Source organism: Dromiciops gliroides, chromosome 1, assembly GCF_019393635.1.
Source record: "Dromiciops gliroides isolate mDroGli1 chromosome 1, mDroGli1.pri, whole genome shotgun sequence".
Classification (NCBI taxonomy): Eukaryota; Metazoa; Chordata; class Mammalia; order Microbiotheria; family Microbiotheriidae; genus Dromiciops; species Dromiciops gliroides.
This window is the reverse complement of record NC_057861.1, coordinates 763,489,049-763,513,955: the sequence shown is the minus strand read 5'-3', so window position 1 is coordinate 763,513,955 and position 24,907 is coordinate 763,489,049. Positions and strand designations below refer to the sequence as shown.

The window sequence follows — 24,907 nt, the reverse complement described above, 5'->3', positions numbered from 1 at the left end:
ATAGTAATATATGGAGATGGCACCTGAGCTGGAGGTTCGGCGAGCCAAATGTGAGGCAGGACTGTGCTCCAGGTGTGACCACTGGAATTTCATGTTGGAGTTAGAGAGTGTGGGAAGGGAAGTTGTATGAAATGAGAATAGAAGGGCAGGTGGAAAGAGACTGTGGAGGGCATTAAATGTCAGGTGGAGAATTTACAGTTCATCCCAGGGATAATAGGAGCCACTGAAGAATTGTGGGCAGTCATATCAGTTTGGTGTCTGTGTGAAGGGAGGATTAGACAGACTAAAGATGAATTAGTAGGTTAACAAAATGATCCAGGCAAGAGATGATGAGGAAACCAACTATGTTAACAGTTACATAAATGGAGAAAAAGGGATGGATATGAGGACTATGGTGGAGATGGGATTAACAAGACTTGGCAACTGGGAAGATAGAGTGGTTGAGGGAGAGGCAAGAGTCAAGGCTGTGACCTGGTTTAGAGGGAAGATGGAGGGGCCACAAACAGAAATGGGCAAGTTTAGATAAATGAAGGGATAGATCTGGAGAAATGTGAGTATAATTCTGGCTTTTCCCCCAAAATATTTATGCATTTTATTTAGGTTTTCAGATGTGTTATACTTGAATATAGTTGCCACAGTCATGTGTAATCATTTTCTCTAGTTCCTTTCTATTTACTGTAAGGATTGCTTTCTCATTATTAAGAAATCAATCATCTAGTTTTCCTCCTCTTTTTATCAAATCAGCTAATGGTTTGCTTATTTTCTAGGTCTCTAAAAACAAACAGCTAGGGGGCAGCTAGGTGGTGCAGTGGATAAAGCACCGGCCCTGGAGTCCGGAGGACCTGGGTTCAAATCCGACCTCAGACACTTGACACTTACTCACTGTGTGACCCTGGGCAAGTCACTTAACCCCAATTGCCTCACCAAAAAGAAAAAAAAACAGCTATTTATCTTGTTTCTAAGTCCAAGAGTTCTTTTCCAATTTTTTGATCCCTCCTTTGATTCTTTGATTTCTCAAAATTTGTAATTTTGTGCATATTTTGCTATTATTGAAGAGAGAGAGAGAGAGAGAGAGAGAGAGAGAGAGAGAGAGAGAGAGAGAGAGAGAGAGCTAGAGAATCTGGTTAACGATTAATGAGAAAAAGAATATTACAATTATTACAATGAGGGTCTGAAAGTGGCATCGTGTCATCCTTGGACAGAGAGACTATCTCTATACCCAGACCTTGAGCAATCTATTGAGAAAATTTATGCCCCATCCACACCTGGGCATAGTACAATGGTGACCCCCTTGGGTGGCATCTGAACAGGAAAGTTAATCCAATCTCATTATCAGCAATGTCCTTTAAGAGACTGAACTTTTAAAAATCAGGGCCTCAGAAAAAGGGGAGAACTTTGAATCTCCCCAAATCATTGGTTATTAATAATCATTTCTCTCACTCCAGCCCTGGAAGAGGCTGAAGGGATCAGTCTTCAGTGGATGAGGAAGGGGTACCCAGGGGCAGAATGCCTGCAGAGCAGCCTTCCACCAGGTCTCCAGGTGAATGTTCTCTTTTTCCCTGCCCCTACAGGTGGGCTGCAAGGTCCTACAATTCTTCCACCAGTATATGATGGGCTGCAATTACTTCTGGATGCTGTGTGAAGGGATCTACCTGCACACTCTGATCGTGGTGGCTGTGTTTGCTGAGGAGCACAGGCTGCATTGGTACTACCTTCTGGGCTGGGGTAAGTACGGCCACCTCCCCTGGGTGTTCTGATAAAACAGCCTTCTGAGGTGTGGGGGGGCCAGGGCTTCTAAGAAGGACACACATCCACAGCAGTGTACAGACAGAAAACATGCCCCTTTTCTTCACCATGTTGTAGGAGACAACAGCCAAATTCCACCACGGAAAATACTTCTCATCTGATAGCCTCCGTTAATGAGAAGCAGCATGGGACCAGGAATGAGCTCTGAATTTGGAGCCAAGTACCTGGGTTCAAATCCCAGTTCTGCATTCTATTACCCATGTGACGTCACCTCCAAACGCCTGTCTGTCAAACGGGCCGTTGTAGAACTGGATGATCTCTGAGAGCCCCTCCATCTCGGTGGAATGCCCCCCTTCCCTGTCTCTTAGGCTCCTTCTCCTCCTCAAAGCTCAGCTAAAGCCCCACCTTCTACATGAAACCTTTCAGGATCCCTCTACATGCCCCTGCCCTCCCCTCAAAAATGACCCTGCTTTTATTTTGGAAGAAGGGGTAAAAGAAAGACAGACAGACAGACACAGAGAGAAAAAGAGGGAGGGAAACAGAAGGGGAAGAAAGAGACAGAAAACAGAAATAGAGATACAGAAAGAGGAGAGAGGGATAGAGGAGGAAAAGGAAAAAGAGGAGGAAGAAGAAAAGGAGAAAGAGACAGAGTATAGTGGACAGAGGACTGGACTGAAAGCCAGGAAGTCCTGGGTCTACGTCTTGACTCTGATATGTACTGGCTGTGTGACCCTGAACTAGTCACTTAGCCTCTTGGTGTCCCTGACAGCTCTCTAAGACCATGAGTTTCAGAGAAGGCACCAACCTACATTCATAGGAGCTTCCTTATCTGGGAGGTCCTAAAGCAATGCAGCCAAAGGTCCAGTTCCCATACATACATACATACATATATACATCCATAAGTACATACTTTATATATATACTATCTAGCAATCACTATTATTCTCGTTTTACAGAAGAGGAAATTAGAGCCAACAGATCTTAAGGTACTTGCCCAGGGTCACACTGCTAGGAAGGGTCTGAGGCCAAATTCAAACTAAAGTCTTACTGACTGAAGGCCCAGTGCTCTATCCACTATCCACACTCAGGTTGTCTCCTCTGCTAGAACAGAAGCTCTCTGAGGGTCAGAAGCATTCACATGTGTCTTATGTCCAGTGGCCTTTTGCTTCATACAGATCAGGCATCTGTAAGTGCTTGTGGATTGACTGCTACTATCTGTACTGGCTGGTCAGGCTGCTAGTGGCTTACCTTCTGCTGTGGCAGGGGAGGGTGGAGAAGGGCACAGAGGTACAGGGAAAGGAGTTGACACACCACATGTGCACAGAAGAGAAGGGCCCAGAGCAAGCATCCTTGGATCCCCAAGTGTCCATGGTTGGGGGGGGCACACAGCGGAGCATCCTTGGATCCCCAGGTGTCCATGGTTGGGGGGGCCCACAGCGGCACATCCTTGGATCCCCAGGTGTCCATGGATGGAAGCAGCCCACACAGTAGAGCATCCTTGGATTCCTCCACGTGCAGAACGACTTTCTTTCAGGCTGGGGAGGAGCAAAAGCTGCTGCTAACGCGGGGTCCTCTTCTTTGCCAGGTTTCCCACTGATACCGGCCTGCATTCACGCTGTTTCCAGAACCAAGTTCTTCAACGACAAGTAAGCGCCCCACTGAGCTTGACCCTGGTTCCCGTGGCCTCCTCCTGTGGCAGACGCCTGGCCTGACTCTGTGTTTCCCTTGCAGCTGCTGGATGAGCGTGGACACTCACCTGCTGTACATCATACACGCCCCGATCATGGCAGCTCTGCTGGTAAGACCAGCTGTGCTACATTGATTAGCATGGCTCAGAGACCCCCTCCCTGGAGGTGATTCCTGGGCACTGGAACCAGCCCAGGCTCCCCTTCCCCAGGCAGGTCCCCTGGGGGTGTCTAGACTCAGCCAGGCTTTGAGGGACCATAGGAGAGAGGGGCCTGCAGAGGACGGGTCTTGAACCCCAGGACTGAGGGTGAGTTTTGCAGAGATGAGTCTGGGCCTTCCACACCTGGCTATGGGAAGGTGTGAGTCCCAGGGGCCCCCCACCCCTGTTATTCAGCCTGGAGAAGGGATGGACACCAGAGATTCCCTGCAGGGAACCTAAGCCTGAATCAGATGGTTCAGATGGGATACTTGACACCTAGTGGGGGCTATCAAAATGCTGCAGATAGAAATGGGAGGGGGGCCAGGGAGCAGGCCAGGAATCCTCCCAAGGGTTTCCAGCTCCAGTATGGGTTGTCAAGAAGCTTCCAGGGCCAGAGGTCAACTTTGTCCATGGCCCCAGAATGGGAGGCCGATTCCTGAGGATGCCTTGCAGCAAAGGTGACCACCCCGGCCAGGCCCTCAGGAGACCTCAGACATCCTGGGTGGACACAGCCAGCACAGAAGCTTCCCTCTGTGGGCATGACACCCCCAGTCCTTGAGGCCCTTCCCCTAGGCAGGAGTCCCCTCACAAGCATCCCTGGCAAGCGGTCAGCCCACCAGCCTTGTGCATGAAGCAGGAGCTATTATCCCTGTCTTGCAGATAAAGAAACTGAGGCTGAGAGAGGGCCAGGCCACACAGCTAGCAAGGGGTTTTTGTGTATCTGTGGGGGAGCACCAGGCCTGGAGCCAGAAAGATCTGAGTTCAGATCCAGCCTCAGGTACTTCCCAGTTGGGAGATCCTGGGCAAGTCACTTCATCTCCGATTTGTCTCTGCAAAATGGGCAGCATCTCTCGCAGTGTTGTTATGATGATCCAGTGCTTGGCAAATCTTGGTGTGCTGTCGAAATGCGTGGTGGTGGTGCCGCTACTGCCACTTCCTGTCTGAGCAAACATTCCAGAGTCTGGTTCTGCCTTGTTAGCCCATCAGAGGCTGGCACCTTTCTCAGGGAGGGGCCAAGCTGTGCCACCCCACAGGACAAGATGCTAAATTTCCCACTAGTCCCCCACCTCCAAAGTGCTACAGGAAGAGAGGCTGCCCCGCAGGTCCCTCTGGGTCAGGACCACCAGCCAGAAGCGGAGATGTGGTCCCCGGGGCTCCAGGCAGGAGAGCACCCACCAGGGATGGAGAGCTCTGGCTGACCCCATGCATTCCAACCCAACCAGCATTAATGAGGCCCTTCTTCTAGGTCATCAGGCCCCAGAACCCAAAGGATTCTTGAGGACAACTTGTCTTTGGAAATAGCCCCAGTCCCAGTTGGACATTGTGTCAATGCCCTTAGCAGGGAAGAGAAGCCTGTGATCACAGAATGTTAGACTCAGCCAAGACCCTCCAGGCCATCACCCTTCAGGGAGACAGTGGGGGTCAGTGGGGAGGACCACTTATCTCCAGGTCTGCTGAGGGCCAGCTGAGGGTCCTGTGTCCAGGGCAAAAGGGAGGGCTTCTCCGGAGAGGAGGCTACAAGGATGTCAGGGAGCCGAAGGTGGTTTGCTGACCACAGCTTTGTCTAGTCACAACTGTGGGGCACATCACCGGGAGTGAGCTTGAGGTCCTGGGATCTGCCTCCGACCCCTCCCTTGACTCCCCCAGAGTCTCCCCTGTCCCCATTCAGACTCTGAACCAGAGACAAGACAGAGCTGCCTTTGCTGGGGATTCAAACTCGTGGCCATTAGCTGACCCCACAGCCTGGTAGGGGTCTCCCCTTTCTCCCCTCTTACCCTCTTCTCATCCCCCCACAATTCGGTTTCCAACCTCATCCTTCCACCAAAACCTCTCTTCAAAGTCCCCAGTGGTCGCTTAGTGGCCAAATCCAGTGGCCTCTTCTCAGTTCTCACTTTGGCCTCTCTGCAGCCTGGGACACTGTGGGTCACTTGATCTTCCCTGACACTCTCTTCTCCCCAGCTTTTCAAGCCCCACCCCAGCCTCTGACGGCTCCTCCTCTGCCTCCTTGGCTGGATCCTCCCCCAGATCATGCCCTCTGACCCTGGGGGTCCCGTAGGGCTCTGGCTGGGCCCCCTTCTCTTCTCCCTCTATTCCGCTTAACTGGGTAAACTCATTAATGCCCGTCTCCTTGCTGAGGATTCTCACATCTGCCTTTTGTGCCCCAATCTCTGCCTTTCAGACATCTTGAACTGGATTTCCAGCCCACTCAGAATGCCCCAAACAGAACTGATGATCTTTTCCCCAAACCCTCCCCGCTCCCATCTTCCCGATAATCACCGCCCTCCCAGTGTCTCACTGCACACCCCCCCCCCCCGCAACACACTGTGAGTCCCTTTAGGGCAGGGACAGCTTTTTGCCTCCCTTAATGTTTACTGAAGACTGACTGGCCACTGCCGGCCTGGCCCTCCCTCAGCTCTGGCTTCCTTCCCCTAACATGGTTGGTCTTAGAGTACCAACTCTTTCCCAAAGTGCTGGAAATGAACCTCCCCTTCCTCCTGGAGCCAAAAGAGTCACCAGAGAATGGGGGTTCTCACCCACTTGGACTTCTCTCCCTGGGGGCCTGGCCTGCAGCAGAAGCCCCCCATGTGGCTAGGGTGAGGCTCAAATGGACTGGGAGCCCAGTCAGGGCCAACCTCTCTCCCCTCTAGGAGGATGTTGACAGAAGAGAAGTTACAAGTGTCTGGTAATCACCAACCCCGACACCAACGAATGGGTCAGCACCAGGGCCCCTCCTGGCTCACTGGGTGCATGGCCCTGGGTGGGTTGGCCCACGGGCCACAGGCCTCATGTTTCTTGTATTTTTGGGGGGTGGGGCAGTGAGGGTTAAGTGACTTGCCCAGGGTGTCAAGTGTCTGAAGCCAGATTTGAACTCAGGTCCTCCTGAATCCAGGGCCACTGCTTTATCCACTATGCCACCTAGCTGCCCCCTTTTATGTTTTTGTTTTCTTGAGACCTCGTATTTCTGCCACGGTTCTCTTGCTCTGGTGTCTCAAGGTCTGGAAGAAGACGGAGGAGTCGAGTTCCTTGCCCTATCAATTAAACCCTGGTGTGGTGAACTCAATGCTTCCCCATCCAGCTCCAGACCCGGTGGGGGCATCCCAAATGAACATCCATCCAGACCATCCCCTAGAGTGGAGAACTTGACAGCCATGAACCCGAGAACCTCCAGCGTTTACTCTAACGTGATTTCACAACTATCCATTCATTCCTGGTGATTGCTAAGAATGCCTGCCTTGTCGGCTGGTACGCCCAGTCTGCACACTGCGGCCTGCCGCCTACAGACACTGCTCTCAAAAATACCTTGGGAAGTTTGGGGTCAGATTAATCAGAGGGTAATTCTAATAAATTAACCAAAATCATCAGAGAGTAATAACAGGCCGCTAGGTGGCGCAGTGGCTAAAGCCCCGCCTGGAAGACTCATTTCCTGGGTTCAAATCCCATCTCCGACACTTCCTAGCTGTGTGACCCTGGGCAGTCACTTCACCCTGTTTGCCTCAGTTTCCTCATTTGTCAAATGAGCTGGAGAAGGAAGTAGCAAACTGGCCCAGTATCTATGCCAAGAAAATCCCAAATGGGGTCACAATCAGACATAATGGACATATCTAAATAATGGTCACGATGGTGGCTGCCATTTCTAGAGCATTTTAAGATTCCAAAAGCACTTTACAAATATTATCTCATTCCATCCTCACAACAATTCTGTAAAATACTCTCCTCTGGTTCATAGATGAGGGAACTGAGGCAGGCAGAGGCTAAGGGACACAGGAAGGGCCTGAGGTCGCATTTGAACTCAGGCCTTCCTGATTCCTATCCCCCCCCCCCGGGGCTCCCGACAATGGGGGGGGGGGTTCAAGGGGGCGGGCGGTCAGTGGGACGTCTGCTCTGCTCCCGCTGAGCCCAGGACCGAACCTTCCAGGTGAATTTCTTCTTCCTCCTCAACATCGTGCGGGTGCTGGTGACCAAGCTCCGAGACACTCACCGCGCCGAGTCCAACATGTACATGAAGGCCGTGCGGGCCACGCTGATCCTCGTGCCCCTGCTGGGCATCCAGTTCGTCGTCATTCCCTGGCGGCCCGAGAGCAAACTGGCCGGAGAAGTGTACGACTACGTCATGCACGTTCTCATGCACTACCAGGTAGGGGCACACGCGTGGGCGCCCCCGTGGGCACGGCTCTCGCCCCTCGCAGAAGCCTTTGCGGGCCCTCGTGGCTCCCCTCTCGATTCCGAGGGCTCGCACTCAGGACCCTCCCAGCGTGGAACAGGAGAGCCAGTGCGAGCATGTAGCCTGCCCGCATCAGCCGCTCCAGGCCACCGCATTTCATTAGGCAGCGAAGACTATTCAGTTGTGCGGGGGGGCATTTAATGGGTTGTTTCAGAATTGAACAGGACGAATGCAGGGCGTCTTAGACCCCGTCCCGGAAGGGCTTGGTAATGACTTTTCAGCTTCCCAGAGAAGTTCTGGCACGTCCCGCCTTCCTCACGGCGGCGACTATTCACACCCGCGTTCAGTGGGGAGCACGTGCGCAGCCCATAACAAGTCCCAACATCCAAGAAATGATACCGTTGGGAGTGCGGAGGAAAGAGCTCTGCCCTAGGAGCCGGCGCCCTCCGCTGAGCTCGCTCCCAGCGATTCTAATTAGTGAGGAGGAAGAGGAGGCACTTGGAAGTCTGTCAAGCACTGGATCCTCCGCCCAAGCTGTGTGATCATGGCCAAGTCCCCAAACGTTTGTGAGCCCCATCATTCAGCTTTGAACCCTGCCTGGGGGCAGCCCTCTACACACCTCATCTCAGCCCCTTAGAGATCGACCCCAAATCACAGAATCTGCGAGGCCGCAGGAGCCTGGGAGGCCAGTTGGTCCCAGCGCGAGCTCATGTGCAGGCACACACACACTCACTCACACTCACACACATACACACACTCACATACACACTCATACACTCGCACACATACTCACACATACACACACTCACTCACACACACTCCACACACTCCACTCACATATACACACTCATACACACACATACTCACACATACACACACTCATTCACACACACATACACACACTCCACTCACATATACACACTCATACACTCACACACATACACATACACACACACTCACAAACACACATACACACTCATACACTCGCACATACACACACACTACCCTCAACAAATTGTTATCCAGCCTTTGCTTGAAGCCCTCTCTGAAAGGAAACTCATGACCTCCAATAGCTTTGCTCGTAAGGGAGTTCTTTTTTTCGGACACGGAGCCCCAGCCCACCTATGCAGCTCCCCACCCTGCCTCATTGCTCCTGGGTCTGCCTTTTGGAGCCCAGTGAAGCAAGGCTGATCCCCTTCCTTCCCACCCTCCTGAGGTTCCTCTTCTCCATCTTGGTCCTCCAGGGCTCTTCTGTTAGAGTTGGGAGGTGTGCTACCTGGAGGGTCTCTTTCCTTTCGCAGTTGAAGACCACCCAGCTCCTGCCTCTTACTTTAGTGCCCTGTTAGTCACTTGAGAACAACACAATGACCCAGCAGTCACTGACACGCCATTTCGTACCTTTTCTTCTTTCCTGTTGTTCATGGGCAGGGCTTGCTGGTGGCCGCCATCTTCTGCTTCTTCAATGGAGAGGTGAGCATTTCCTGGACATTTACTGGCTCTTGGACTGAGTCTTGAAAAATTCAATGCAGCTCAGCTGAGCAAACAGTGATGGAACCTTTCTCTGTGCTGGGCACTGGGCTAGGCTTGGGATACGAAGACAAAAGCATCGGGGAGTGCCCTCAAAGAGCTTACATTCTCACAATACGTAAACTAAGAGGTCAATCTAAGGTAAATTCAAGGAGGGAGAGGGGGAGGGGAGGAAGAGACGGTGAATCTGGAAAGACAACAAAAGAAGAGGCCCGATCTACACCTTGAGAGCAGAGAGGGGTTGTGGAAGGCCTTCGAGAGAGGGCCCTTGAGAAGGGGACCACCAAGCATCCGCATTCTGTCTGGAACAGAAGGTGTGTGAGGGGAAGGCGTGGAATAAGGCTGGGAATGGGGGATGGTGAGGGGGCTCTAAAAGCCAAATAGAAGCAGTAGGGAGCCACTGGTGCTGGTTGAGCAGGGGAGTGATGATGCCAGACTCGTACCTTAGGACTCTCCAGTGGGCATCGTCCTGAGCTCCTTTCCCACACCAAGAGTCTCCAGCCCAATCAGGATGACTGAAGCAATGCCAGACTGTGACCCATTGGCACAAGGCAGGGGGAGGGGGCCAACAGCCTTGTCTCCTGCCTCCCTAATAATTGTGCTGAGCCAGCAGGTCGGGGAGACTCTGCAGGCTGACTTTACCAGCAAGTCATTTGGCGGTCTCCCAAGATACAATGGTAGCTCGGTGGCACAATGGGGAGAGTGCAGGGGCTGGAATCAGGATACCCAAAGTTCAAATCTGGCCTCAGACACTTCCTAGCTATATGACCCTGGGCACCCTGTTTGCCTCAGTTCCTCATCTGTCAAATGAGGGGGAAAAGGACATGGTACACATTTGATACCCACCAGTATCTGCCATGAAAATCTCACATGGGGTCACAAAGAGTTGGGCATGACTGAACCCATGATATTCTTGTAGAAAAGACAGAGGGGTGGGCCAGAGAGTCACTAGTAAAATAGAATCAAAGCTGTTGGAAGGCCTAGAGGCAGAGAAGCTATGGAGAGGTGGGTCCGTGTCAGTGTGGAGGGAGGTATCTTGTGGGGCTCCCTTTGGCTCCATACTGTTCATATGAATGCCTCTCAAATGGAAGATAAAAATCTGGGAGGACTAGTTGAAACCCAGTTGGGCAGCATCAGGATGCTAATGGTCTCAACAGGCTTACAATGTTGGAGCAAATCTAATGAGATGAAGTGTAATCAGTACAAATGGGTTCATAAGTCCAAGAAAAGACAGATGTAGTGAAACAACAGATTATGGGGAAACTGCTGGAGGTCTTAGTGGACCCCAAGCTCCATATGAAGCCACAGCATGAAATGGAAGGCCAAGAAGCTGACACAAGAGGCATTAGAGAGGAACACTATCCAGGAATGGGTTGTGGCAGTCCTATTTTTCTCTACCTCCAATAATCAGAGCACCTCTGAAGGAATGTCAGGGCCAGGTGGACATTTTAGGAATAAGATGGAGGCTGAAATGCTGAAGGGTGTGGAGGCTGAGTGTCAGCTGAAGAAACCAGGGGTGTTTGGCTTGGAGGAGAGAAGACGCAAGGGGACCGTAGTGGCCAACATAGGCTTCCCCAGAGGGCAGTGCCAGAGGCTGTGGGAGGCAGCAACTGGGGGTCAGCCTAGACTCAGGCTAAGCTCAGGAAGAGCTTGTCCACAGTGAGAGCAGTCCCAGAGCAGAAAGGGTGGCCCCTCCCTCTTGGAGGCCTGAGAGCCGGGGCTGGGCAGGGGCTAGGCACCTTCTTGTCAGCAGAATGGGGCAGCCCATCGGCTGCCGGAGCCCCTTCCAATCCCACGGCCCTGGGATTCTGGCCCCTCTGACCTTCCCTCCTGCTGAGTCCTTGACGCAGGAGCCAGGAGCAGAAGGGCCAAGACAGCCACCCAGCACTGCCCACTGTCTCTCTGGGCTCCAGCTGCTCCTTTGATCCCTAGAGGCCAAGACCTGCCCGGGCCCTGCTGATGGGCACTCTGTGTGGACAGAGGCTTGGCAGAGGCTGGTGGAAGGAGCCTGGCTGTCCAGCCTCTATCCACACCATGAGTTGGGGAACGTTGGACCATCCCTCTGGGGCCAAGGGCAATGACAGTGTGTGATGAATTCTTCGTCCCTGCGTTTGCACTAGCGCTCTGGGCACAACAGTAAAATGCAAGGTGCCCGTCACTTCTCAGCACGGGAAAAGGAGGTGTGCCCACACATCACCTCCACTCCTTCCCCCTCTCCGCCAGGCCTCTCCTGACATCTCCATTCCTGTTCAGGGCACCACCATCCTCCCTGTCTCGCAGCCTCACAACCTCACTGGCAACTAGGGGGCACCACCATGGACAGAGCCTGGGCCCAGAGTCGGGAAGGCTGCCTCAGTTTCCTCATCCTTATGATGGAGGCCCCTCCACGAGAACATCTTCTGAAGGCATAAAATCAGTCACTGTGTTATCATGGAAGTACATACACAAGAATCTTGGGAGAGAACAGGAACAACCAAGAGGGGGACGGCTTCCTCAAGGAAGGAACCCATGCACCAAACCTCAAGGGATGCCAAAGACTCTGAGAGGCAGAGGGGAGGAGGAGGGGGAAGAGGGGGAAGAGGGGGAGGGGGAGGAGGGGAAGAAGGAGGGGGGGAGGAAGATGAGGGGGAAGAGGGGGAGGGGGAGGAAGAGGAGGGGGAAGAGGGAAGGGGGAGGAGGGGGAAGAGGGGAGGGGGAGGAGGGGGAGGAGGAGGGGGAGGGGAGGAGGAGGGGGAGGGGAGGAGGAGGAAAAAGAAGAAGAGGAGGAAAAGAGGAAGAAGAGAAAAGGAGGAGGAAGAAGAAGAGGAGAAAAAGGAGGAGGAAGAAGAGGGGGGAGGAAAGAAGAGGGGGAGAAAGAGGAAGAAGAGGAGGAAGAGGAAGAGGAGGAAGAAGGAAAGGAGGAGGAAGAGGAAGAGGAAGAGGAAGAGAAAGAGGATGAAGTGGAGGAGGAAGAACGTATTTCAGGCCTGAGTGGAGATACTGAGGCAAGAGTTGAGTGCTGAATCTGGGAACAGAAAGCAAGCCAAGAGAGGTCTAGTTGACCATCTCAACTGTCCCTGAAGGTCCCGCCTCTCCTGTTGGGTTAGCCCTGTCCACAGCACAACGCTGAACACAAGATAGAAGAGGGGCTGGCTGGTCCTGGGAAGCCCAAAGGGTTGTGCCAACGATGTCACCATTCACCATTCTCACCATGGGTTATCTCCTCTGGTCTTCATGAGAGCCCTGAGAAGGAGATGCTGTTGTTATCTCCACTTTGCAAATGAGGAAACTGAGGATGAGAGAAGCCCAACGGCTGGCTCAGGGTCCCACAGCTGCTAAGTGTCTAAGGCAGGATTTGAACTCACATCCTAATGACCCCAAGCCCAACTGTCTCTCCCCTGCAGCACCCATCTGCATATATCATGAAGACATAAAAATTAATGACTAATGCACACCCAGAGAAACTCCCACTCTGACTTTCCCTTTGGGAGAGCTCCCCGTGTTATTTATAGGACACAGCTCTTTCTACAAAAGCATCAGTGTGTGTGTGTGTGTGTGTGTGTGTTTATATCCCAGATGGGCAGAATTCCTTGATAAGATTCACTTTCTCCAGCTTCTCCTCCCCTTTGGGGATAGAAGTGCCACCACCACTGCACTTGGCCACAAGTCTCCCATCCAGCCACAGTGGTCAGTGCAGCCCCGGATATGCCCAGAGCATAAACATGCCACCTTCGAGAACAGTGTTCCTGTGGGGAGATGGAATGCTGGTCTCCACTGGGCTCGAGTTAAGCAGGGCTGGCTGAACCCTACCATCAGCCAGTTCCTGAAGAATGGGAGGAAGCTGCCAGCTCTAGGATTTGGCGCTCATGTCTTAAGCCCGTCACCTTGGTCCTCAGTCACCACGGTTAGGACCCTGCTGAGTGACTTCTAGGACAGGACCTTGGCTGCTGCCAGCACTGCCCTCCAGCCATCTCAAGGTCCCGTCCAACACCCCCTTCAGGTGGGAGGCCCAGCTCCCTTCAGAAATGCAGCAGAGTGACCTTGGATGCTTCCCCAAGCAGCCTCACTGCATGAGGGAAATGGCCAGCCATCCAGCACCCTCAGGAGCCCCCGTCTGTGGTTCCTCCACTCTGCCTCTAGGGGCCCCAGGCCGCTCAGCTGGAAGCACTGTGGATGGCCAGCAGAGAGCAGTTCGGAGGTGGAGTGGGGTAGGGTCACCTAGTTTTTGCAAGGCTATCCCATGGAGAGGGATTAAGCTCTATTCTGTTGGACAGGCTTCAGAGCAATTGCTGGAAGTCACTCACAGAACAGGCTGCAACTCAGCAAACATCAAGGAAAACTTCCTGACAATCATCAGTTATGCAAATACGGGATTCAGGTGAGCTTCCCATCACTGGGAGGATTCAAGTAAAGGCTGTTCAAGGGTGAACTAAACCAAAGCCCCTTGAAGGTCCCTTCGAGCTCAGAGGGTCTGTTTTGTTTTAAGATGAGATCCAGGAGACACTGGCTTCTCTTCAAGTCTTTTGAACCCTCTTACCTGTGTGCCAGGAGAGGCCAATATTGACAGTCAGTGTGATCGGGGGCAGTCGTGGGCCTTCTTGGGGTGCGGGTCTGCACTGTAGAAGGGTTCCCTCATTCGTCAATGAAATCATGGGCATGGACCCAACCCCTCCCAGGTGCCTGGCCCCATGCTCGGCTCTGATGAAACAGGTGAAAAATAGCCCAGTTCCTACCCTTGAAGGGCTGACAGACACTGGGGGAAGGCTGGTACCTAGCATGTGTATCCACATTAATGAATACTAGGGAAAGGGGGCAGGCAGGCAGAGGGATGCTCAGAGTCCCCCGAGAAGGGAGAAAAGACTTTCCTCTGAGAGCCTGACTCCATCCCTGGAGGGCAGCGCCTAAGCTAAGCCCTAGGGGGAGAGACAGGCTTCAGGAGCAGTAGCTGGAGTCCCTGCCAGGTCCCATGGACATCTCCACGTAGGAGATACAGTGAAAGAACAGGGAACATCTGCTTGCCTGGTCACCAGGGATGGGAAATGAGGCTGTAAATGGAGCCTGGAGCGCAGCTATGCAGGGCCCTGAACGTCAGAGTGGTTCAGGAGAGCACTGCTGTTCATTCGCTTCCACTGTGTTGGAAATGCCAATGCTCGTCCTCCATAAGAAAATGCAGAATGACTTTAGGACTTCCCATGAGGGCCCCGAGCTTTGGTTACAGCATGGAATGTGGTGGGAAATAAAGCCCTGGACTTCTGAGCTGGTATGACCCGATGAAGGCTTCCTCAGCTTCCCTAGCCTGAACACCTGCATCTGCAGAGCCTCAGTTGTGACACTCGGTATTCTGCCGACTCCCCAAGGGGGTTGGGAGGCTTAGAGAGATCCCAGGGGAAAGCTGGCCCCTGTGCCCAAGAACAATAGCATAAAGCCAGGTGGGCCACCGTTGCTGCCATTGTCACCAGTCTCTCTGCAGTGTTGTCTTCAATAGGTGTGTGGGTATTACTATATAAAAGCAGGTGGAGCCTCCCCTTCCTTGGCACACTGGATCCCTGAGGCTGCCACGGGCAGGCAGGGCTGAGGTGCGCACACCTCCTCAACCTTCATGCTTAGCAGTTTCCAGAAGGGAATCCATTTCCTCACTTGAATTCATGCCTTGAGACTTGCATCCTGGTGTTAACTGTAAGAAAGAGCCACTCCATTCATCCACTCAGGGCTAGAGGCAGGTCCCAGCAAACACCAGCCTCCGGACCCAAAGGCTGGCAGAAGGTCGAGTTACGCCCGAGTCAGTGGCCCAGCCTTAGCTCAATGCAGCCTCTCCTTTCAGCGCGAGATGCTCCCGAATGACACTAACCCCACCCTTCTCTTTTCCCAGGTCCAAGGGGCACTGAAGAGGCAGTGGGCACAGTACAAGACTCAGTGGGGTCAGCGGCGAAGGGACCATTGCTCTACCCGCTCCACCTCCTATACGGCCACCTCGGTCACCGAGGTCCCTGTTTACCTTTACTCTCCTGATTCCCACAATGCACAACTCAATGGGAAGTTTGCGATGGAGGACTCGGAGATCACCGCCCTTCGGGCTGGAGAGGTGTCCACTTGATTGTTGAGCAAAGGAGGCAAGGCTGGCATTGCCGCCTTCTCTTTGCCTCTTTCCGTCTCTCGTCCTCTTCCTGACAGACTAGAGATTCTCCCTTCTGGGAGCAAGTTGGCTGTGTGAAGGATATTTCAATTGATTTGCATCTGCACCTGCCCACAGTGAGTGTCTAGGGAAGGGTTAGAAGCATGTTTGAATCCACAGCACAGGCTTGGGAATGGGGAAACACACCACAATCGTTATGACTTCTCCCATCATCAGTCCAGGACCTAGAAATGAGCCTGTCATAGCCATGCTGAATAGGGCAAAAAAGCGAGAGGTTTGGGAGACACCTGGAGACACGGACCTATGTCACTCATCCCTGAAGGAGTCTCTGTTCTCCTGGCTCTCCTGATTAAGGCTTCAAACCACAAACTCTCTTTCTGGGAGCACAACGTTGGCCTCATGGCTAAGCAGTCCAGTCTTCTGGGTTGTGTTGGTGCTTGTGTGGTGCCATCTAATGCTAGACAGCATCTCCTGGGATGATTAGGAACATTCAGTCGTGAACTGCACGTGGGAGTTAGGAATCAAAGACCTTTCAGACAGGTAAATGCCAGGTTGGAGCAAATGGAAAGGACTTGGATCAAGTCACTGAACGAATACATTTTAGCCCTTTTCTAAAAATGCCTATAGAGGTACCCACCTTCCATGAAAAGTTGGGCCTCCAGGATCTGTGCCCGCCTTATGGACAGCTCCTCAGGCATGGTGGGGGACCTTGCCCAAAGCCACAGCTTTCCAGGAATGGATGGGCCTCCTCGCTCGGTTCTTGCTTTGTGGACAGCTCTCCGGGTATAGCAAGGTGCTGTGTTCAGAGCTACAACCTTCCCTGAAAGGATGGGCCTCCGGGACCCACGCTTGCCTTGCGGTGAGGGCCTGTGTCCAGAGCTGCCACCTTCCATGAATGGCTATTGTCTAGATTCATTGCTCTCCCTCCTTGCCTTGCGTGCAGCTCCCCAGGTGCAGTGGAGGACTGGGACCAGAGGTGGTGCTCTCCATTAATGGCGGGTATTGACTCTCCCGCCCCCGCCCCCTTAACAGAAGCTGGCTTTTCCAACTCCCTAAACTCCAGGGTTTGGGAGACAAAGGGGCGTTTGGGTGTCTGAGCCATTTGAAACGGTCTCCATCTAGCAGAAGAGCCTCTGACTTCTCTATGACTGACAGACCAGGGGCCCAGTGGACTCCAGGCATGCTTATGGGAAATTTCTGAGAGGTCTTCTGTAGGCGGGTTCAGCACTGGACAGCTCCCGCCGAAGCCGGCTAGAAACCTTGGTCTAGCTTTTGCCTGCCCAGCTATTCACACAAGCAGGGGTGAGCTGCCCTCCCCACCAAGCTCAAAACATGCTGGTTGATACTTAGAGGAAATTGGGACTTTGCCAATCCTCACGTATTTCAGGGTTAAACTCACTGGGTTCCCTCGAATCCTCCACTAACCAACATGAGCTGGGACAGAACCAGCCCGTGTCCTGAGGAGCTGGGGCGTCAAGGCTGGAAAGCGATTCCAACAAGACCGCTGGCGATCTGATCAGTCTGATGGGCATGCTGAGGTTCTCCGGGGGCCAGGCTGCAAGGAGCCCCACCGCTCCTCTGGCTTCCACACTTGTTGGTCCATTCACACCGTCTTTTAGGACAGAGTTAGCTGAGCTGCCATACCCTGCCTGGGTTTCCCTCACCGGATGCAGGGCAGTTTTGTGCGGTGCCGTGTGCCACCCCGCACTTTGTTAGTACCTTTGGGAGATAGGGGCCCCGTGCCGATGCCATGACACGTGCCGGAACACTAGATGTTCCTGGTGCTTTTAGCAGGACTGAGAAGCTGGCCCCTGTGACCACCTGGGAAAACAGGACACCTGGGAGAGGTCACCAGGGAAACAGGGAGAGCAAGTGCCCCGAGCACTATTTACAAGTGCTGATCCCTGTCTATACATGTACACGCCAGACCTCTGTGTCCATGGGACGAGATTCCCCCCCTCACTCCTTTCTTTTCCTCACTCCTTCCCTTGGCCTGAAGTCAGTGGGAGTTTGTCCTGTGTGGGCCAAAGGGTGAAGGCGCATCATCCCTTAGGCTCCACGTCCCCCACCCCCAATTCCTGCTTGTGTCCAGCTGTATTTGTTCGTTCGTGATCGTACTTGAGCTTCATTTAACGCTGTGGTCCAGTCCAGTGCCTGGGCTGTGTGCGTGCTGAGTAAAGCAAACCCACAACAAAGAATCCTGTGGCCTGTGCTGTGTTTGGGATGTGCCTGATGTTTCCTTAGAGCACTGGGCCAGGGGACTTGCCCTCTCTGTGACAGGTATCCCTGCAAGCCACATGACTTGTAACAGAACTCTTGGGGGTAGGGGAGAAATGGGCTAAGCATGGACAGAAAGTGGGTGGCTAGTTAGGGTGAGAGTCAAAATTAGGGTGAGTGGCGCCCTCTAGATGCAGAGCCCTGTGCTGCAGGGGTGTTCACACCCAGAGATAGCAAATGGAAAGAATGGGGCTAAAATGAGAATCAAGGTAGACTCACTCAGGGCCACAGGGTGATCTCTGGGCTCCTTGGGACTGCTTGATGGTGTCCAAAACTGCTGGTTTCATGGGACCCAAAGGCTAGAAGAGTCACATGGACCCTGCTGTCATGTCCTCACCCCCATTCTCAGATTGCACACATACACATACATATACATACACACACACACACACACACACACACACACACACACACACACACACACACACACGGGAATGTAACAGTGCCTTTGTCCCACCCACTGGTCATGGGACTTTGGGCAGCTGATTTCTCTGAGGCTACATTTACTCATTTGCAAACTGGGACAGTCATCATTGTGCTAAGGCCTGGGATGGAGGGAGGATTCTGAGTGAAAGGTGGCATGACCTGAGTCTACAGCCTCACAACCTCCAATAATTCATGAGGAGAGGGAGGGGGGTCATAGAAGGCAAGCAGCCCCACAAAAGACCAACGACAGGCCCCAAAGTCACACAAGTTAGAATTGGAAGGGATCCTAGTAACCATCCAGTCCAACTATTCCTGAAATGAAGACCCACTAGAATATCGCAGTGGTCCTGCCTCAGCTTAAAGGCCTCCAAGGAGGGGGAGCCCACTCCCCTTCTGTGATCAAGCCTCATCTGCCTCGTGGGAGGTTCTATCCTCCACTCTCGGGGCCAGATGGAGCAGGGGCAATCCCCCCTCCATAGAAAGACCCTCTGCTACTAGACCATCTCCTCTTAGGGCTTTGAAGCCCTTCCATCCCCTTCAATAGATCCTCATGGGCCATAGGGAACCCTGCCTTAATGTGAAGGCTTTGGGGTTGCCCATTCTGGAAGCTCCCCAGAATTTCTGGGAGGGCCTCATTCGCTGGAACAGCCCCCCTGAGGATGCTGAATGAACAACAGATGTCTTCCTGAAATCTCAACCCAACTCATGGATCTCCTCCTAAGGAAGTCTTCTTGATCCTCCAAAAGGTCACTTTTTAGGGTCAGGAGAAGTGTCCAGACCACACGATGCTGAGGATGAGAGTTACATGTGTCTACTGAATAAAATGATCTTATATATTGGGAAAGGGGTAAAACTGGGATGATGTCATCACCAACCTGAATGGGAAGAGGCTTCAGAAGGCTTCCGGCCCCAAATCCCTTGCTCACAGGTCTGCCCCCCTAGGAGCTGCCCCAGCAGAATCACTGTCTTCCTCCTGACCCACAGATCCAAAGATGTCTTCTATTAACAAACAGCCATTGGTGCCACCCCCCAGCCCCACCAAAGGACACAGGGCAGGGGAGTTTTGAGCAGGGGAGGAAGAGAAAAGTCCAGAACCATGTTTGGCAGGGGGCACCCATCCATGCCCCTGGTTATCAGGCACAAGGAAGTCTGCATAAAACTTCAAGCAGAACTCCAGCAGGGGAGGACAGAGCCAGATGGGAGCCCTGAGCCCTGTCTGGAGGGCACCACCGGAAGAAGGGGAGAGCAGACAGCAAAAGGGACTTTGCTTCCAGGGAAGGGCCAAGGAGGTCACAACAGGCCAAGAAGGCTCAGAAGGAAGAGGTTGGAGCAGTCGGGGTCAGGATCGGGGAGTCACTGCTAACGACAGTAGAGTTTGGGGGTCTTGGAGCTGCACCTCCCAAGGTTTACCAGAGCAGGGCACAGCTCCCACTTCAGTTGAGCGTGGACACAAGGCCATGGGGAGCCTAGAAACCAAAGACAACACCATCGGCACGGGGCCAGGAGATGCTGCTCTACCCTGCTGGGCAAAGGCAAGTGCAGAGGGAGGCAGGCTTGGGAGGTGAGCAGCCAGGGAAGACAGTGCTGTCTGAGGCAGAGGAGGAGGAGACAGGAGGCTCAGACCAGAGCTTCAGCAAAGGAACAAATTACCTATAATCTCAGGGGAAATTAGAAAGGGGAGATGGAGCTCCCAGACCTCAATCGATATCATAAAGCAGCAATTATTAAAACTGTTCATTGCTGGTTTAGAAATGGGCCAGTGGGGCTGACGAGAAGGAAGGAGAACTGTCCCACTCAACAGCCCAGAGTCTGAAAAAGAAGGGAAGGGGAACAAGTGTCTGCAGCACCTACTATGTGCCACAGACTTGCTAAGTGCTCCATACATAGACCAGAATCGTACATAGACCAGAATCCCTAGGTGTGTGCGGGGGGGGGGGGGGAGTGCCTGAGGAAACGAGGTAAAGCAATTTACTACACGATGCAGGCCAAGTGCTCAACAAATCAGGACCAGACCTCCTCAGCATGGCACTGGGCCCTGAGTGCAGGGGAAGGCAGCTTTTACACATTAAAACAATCAAGGAATTCAGAGAAAACAATTAACCAGGACACAAAATTAGACCTCTCTAATTGGAGGAAAGATTAGGGACTTTCCAAGTTGGGAGGGGGGATTTCCTGAAGTCAGAAAAAGAGATGCCCCCCTCTCTAGTATTCTAAGGAACATGGCCACAATACATGACCCATCAGAGTGGGGCCAGTTTTCAGCCAGGACACGCGTAACTGTGAGAAAACTCCTCGCATTAGTCTCCAGATCTGACCCGGTCCTTGGCTCAGGGTCTCTGAGCAGCAGGGAGAGGAGAGGGGTCCAGTTTCCCAGACACACAGGATTCCCAACTCCCACAACTAAGCCATTTTTTCTCACAAGACAAACCTCGGGCTAGCCCCGGAACTCAACAGAAAGGGGGCTGAGCTAGCTCCAGAACGCAGTGTGGCTCCCTCAAGTGCCACAATGAACCACTTGCTGTCATCCCCTCGATTCCCTCCATGGGAAAGAGCTCCCAGTCTGACAGCAACTCTGGTGGAAAGAAAAGGTTTAGACGAGCATCCTGGAGGCACAGGGCCATGGCAGGGAGCCTCCAAGGCTTCTCAGCCCTTGGGTCCACCTTGGTCTCCAGGTGCCCACTCCCGGGGCTGTGGGGGGACCAGGAGGGGGCACGAACTGCCCGATGCTCTGGAGAGCCTTGGGGACTTGAGCTGTCTGCTCTCGGGGCCTCATTCAATCCCACTGACCCCATCAGCCTCCACTGCACTGGCCAGAGTCAAGAGCTGCTTCGGGATGAAATGCAGTGGGGAAGTACTGTGAGAAGACTAAGACAGTGCAGACTGAAGGGCTCCCTCTGGAGCACAGAGGTGAGGCAGGGACTAGCAGACCACAGGTCTCCCAGGGCCAGCGGCTTTGACGCTCCTGGAGGATGGGGCTCACATCGCTGACCACTGTGGCAGGTCCATGCATGTTTGGACCTCAGGCACATCCTTCCTCCTGACTGCTGAACTCTTTTCTGCCTCCCCTGGGGACTTCCAATTGCCCACCATTCTTGGCGCCACACTGGAGGATCTACAAGTCACCTTCGGCCCCCCAGCAGCAATACTCGGGTGCTCAGGGTCACCGGGCCAGGGACTTGGGATGGCCTCCAGCTGTAAAGGAATGTTCCCCAAAGCCCCTGGGAGTGAACTACAACACTAGGTCTTTCTATTTCCTTTTAATATACAACCCACTGGAAGGTCCAGTGCTCAAGGGTGAGCGGGAGGACGAGAGTGCTTCTGTGTTTGTGTCCCCAGCACTCCCCACCCACGGTGCCTAGGACAGAGCTGGCCTTTCATAAACATCAACTGAGCGGTGATAACATCATTACCTACTGATGGTAGCAGCACCTTTTCCCAAAATCCTTCATTCTAAATCCCAGGCCTTCCTTTAGACCTTTCAAAAATACATCTCTTGATGATTCAATAGCATCCAAACACAATTCATGATCAGTTATTTCTGGCTCATGCATTAGTTGCCCACCTGACAGGCCTTGGGATGGGGGGCATCCATGATGGGACCGGGAGGACTGCAGAAAGGAGACTTGAGCCCCTCAGGACAGCCTGGAGCTGCTGCCTCTCAGGGACTGGTCCCCAACTCCAGCTTCAGGTCATTCTGCCGACCCCCTGTCCAAAGGCCGCACCAAAACATCTCTTGGCTCAGGCTTCGCTCACCTGCCAAGGACTCACTTCCTTTCCCTGGTCCTTGCCACCTTGGCACCTGTGCCCACAGCCTCCCAGCCAGCTTCTCAGCCAGGCATCGTCAGCTGGCCTCCCTCATTTCTCTGCAGCTCTTCTCATGTAATAGATTCCAAGTTCCTTAGTCCTGCCTGGCCCTGGCCTCTGCCCCCACTCTCCTTCCCTCCCCCAGTAATTGGGCCCTTGGCAGCCAGCGTATTATCCCGTGGCCAGGCCATTCCTGCAGATGCTGTCTGCCTCTCATTCAACTCCAGAGGCAGATTTCATTATCTTTCCTGGACACATTAGCTTCTGTGTTCTGGGGAAGACTGACCTCCTACATTCTCTCCTCCAAATTCCTTTTGAAAAAGCCCCTCCTGGTGTATAACAAAAGATCTGACAGAAGAGGGAGGCTTCTGCAGGAACACAGCCATCTACAGATCCAGGGCTATGCATCTACACCCCCTCCCCCTGAAGCAGCCCAGGCCCCTAACCTGGCAACCTGACCAGCAGGAGGCCAGTCCCGGACTTGAGACCCAATCTGACACTTCCTGACAACCTCACCCCCAGACCAAGAGGGCAGGCCTAAGCCCTGCCCTTCAAATGCTGACTGTTGCTCCTCTCCGCATTTAACACACCACAGGATGGGTCTACTAGGTGTGTGCTCGTCTATGATGCAGGGACTCAGGCACTGAACACGGCAAGGGGGCAGCTTCTAGCCCTGGGGCCCCCCACACACCCTGCTGTCTCCAGGGCTCGGGCCCACCTTGCCCATGACAGCTGCCTGGCAAATTCAAAATCTGTGTGGGTTCACCTCTTGCTCCATGCACCGTCTGCCTGACAAGTCTCTTACAGAGACTCCAATCTGTCAGGAGGAAAACCCACAATATTTTCCAATGCAAAAACCAAACTTGGGCTGATTCACGTTCAGGGGAACGGGAACTGCTGCCTGTCAGGGAACAGACAAGTCCATTGTCTCCCTGAGGAGATAAGAGGGCATTGGCAAAGAAATGTCTCTAAAAGAACATGGAGGGGTGTTATCAGGAAATCTGCCAGTGACATTTTCTAAAAAGTCACTAGAGTTCCCCAGAAAAGAGAAAAATGTGAGGAGGAAGGAGCAGGTCACCCACCCCATCCATGGACACTGACAACTCTGCCTGGACTCATTCTCCACTCAACCCATCTGTCTACCCCAAGCCCTGTCCCCCAGCAGAGACTTCCTCTCCAGCAACTGGAATCCACGCCTTCATTAGCATCTCCTCCGTCCACAAATCTGTCTGTACTTCCCGCCATAATTAACAAATACCCCTTCATCTGAAATCCTTTCCTCCGGCCTCTCTGTCCCCCTCTGGACGGGACTGCACCCCTGGCCAGCGTCCAGTCCTAATCACACTCGCATGCCCCGCCCCCCCCCCTGGCCTCCATGGGAGGGTCAGAACACCTCCTGCTCCCCGTTGCCACTTCCATCCTTCCTCTTTTGAAGTTCATGCTTTCCTTATTGAATCTTTTCCTTTTTTGGCGGGGGGGGGGGGGGATGAGGGTTAAGTGACTTGCCCAGGGTCACACAGCTAGTGTCAAGTGCCTGAGGCCGGATTTGAACTCAGGTCCTCCTGAATCCAGGGCTAGTGCTGTCCCCCCTTATTTAATCTTTTAATCCAGGTCTGGGTGGCCTTTCTCCATTGCTTCTCCACCCCTCCCCTTCTTTTCTCAATAACCTCGTCACACACCAAGGGGCTTGGCTGCAGTTCCTTCTCCTTCTCCCCCCAGGTCAGCCACGCACAGAAGGGTTCCCCCACACAGACGGGCCTGAGCTGAACTTGTCATCCCACCCCCAGGTTACCCTTCCACGTTAAAGGACTGAGAAGTTCTTGTACCTGATCACAGCCTTCAGCTTCATGAATCTGTTCTTGCTCCCTCCCCAGGCCATCACCTCCACACTGGATGTACTTTGCTGGCCCAGTCCCTTGGGGAACCAGCTCAGCTCTATCCTCAAGTCCCTGCAGGCCCCCTCATCCTTCACCAACATTGTCCAAACCCTAACCCTAAACCATTCCCACCATCTGCTGCCCTCCTTCTTATTCTAGTCCAGCTAAATAGAACAATCATGAAACCACACCTAAAGAGTGGGACCCAGATGAATGAAGAGATGAACCAATGAACAAACACACAAACAAATGAAGGAATGAATGAATGAATGAAGCATCAGTGAAGCTCTTGCTATGTGCAAAGCTACATGCTGAGAGCTGAAGGCACAAGTCATCCACAGACAAGGGCCCAGAGGTGGCAGTCACGAAGCAGAAGTTAGGCCTCTCTCATCCCATGAGTCTCCGAGTGGAGCCATCGGGCAGGGCCTGGGACTCTGATAACCAGGTGTTCCTTTTCCTGGTACAGGGGGCCAGGTCGTGTCCCCATCTCCCCAGAGGCAGATTCTCATAGGGGGCCCCACTCCTTGCCAAGGCCTCCTTGACCCATGCCCTCCCAGCTCCTCTCTATCCCCCACAAGCCATCACACTATCACTCTCCTCCTCCTCCCTTTCTCTGCAAAATGACTTGAAAAAATCTTGTCCAGAGTCCTTGCAACTTACCCTCCAAACCCTGTGAAAACTGGCATTCAGGCCTGCCACTGCACGGAGACTGCTCTCTCTAAGGTCACAGATGCTCCCTTAACCGCCAGATCTAATGGCCTTTTCCTCAATTCTTTTTATTTTGGGGGGGGGGGGGTCTCTGCAGATGGATGCTCCTGGATAGGATCCTCTCCTCTCTGGAGCCTCGATTTGGGAAGGAGCCATTATGAGGGTGATGTTGGCACGTCCTAAGGGGCTGGGGACAGAACGCAATATTGATCTACGCAGATCGCCCACAACTAGCAGCCTCACCAACATAAGTCCAAAAGGCTTCTCCAGGGTTCGCTGCTTTTCTCCTTTTTAGCCAACCCTGGGCCAGCCCCGGGGAACAGAGAGCACTGTCCTTGTGGCTAATGCGGGCCCGTGGAGAAGGGCCCAGGTGGGGCGGACTT

At 53.2% G+C, this 24,907-nt stretch overlaps 1 protein-coding gene across 1 annotated transcript in view; it reads left to right on the top strand.

Annotated features, from left to right (window-relative positions):
- The window catches only part of CALCR (calcitonin receptor), a 117,909-nt gene extending 100,298 nt beyond the window's left edge, over positions 1-17,611 (top strand). Inside the window, exons 8-13 of the mRNA XM_043975804.1 lie at positions 1,572-1,725; positions 3,332-3,392; positions 3,478-3,544; positions 7,548-7,766; positions 9,222-9,263; positions 15,169-17,611. Of these exons, the coding sequence (XP_043831739.1) occupies positions 1,572-1,725; positions 3,332-3,392; positions 3,478-3,544; positions 7,548-7,766; positions 9,222-9,263; positions 15,169-15,393 (768 nt within the window). The 3' untranslated portion in view covers positions 15,394-17,611. The remainder of the gene's footprint in view (positions 1-1,571; positions 1,726-3,331; positions 3,393-3,477; positions 3,545-7,547; positions 7,767-9,221; positions 9,264-15,168) is intronic.
- Positions 17,612-24,907: the final 7,296 nt, after the last annotated feature.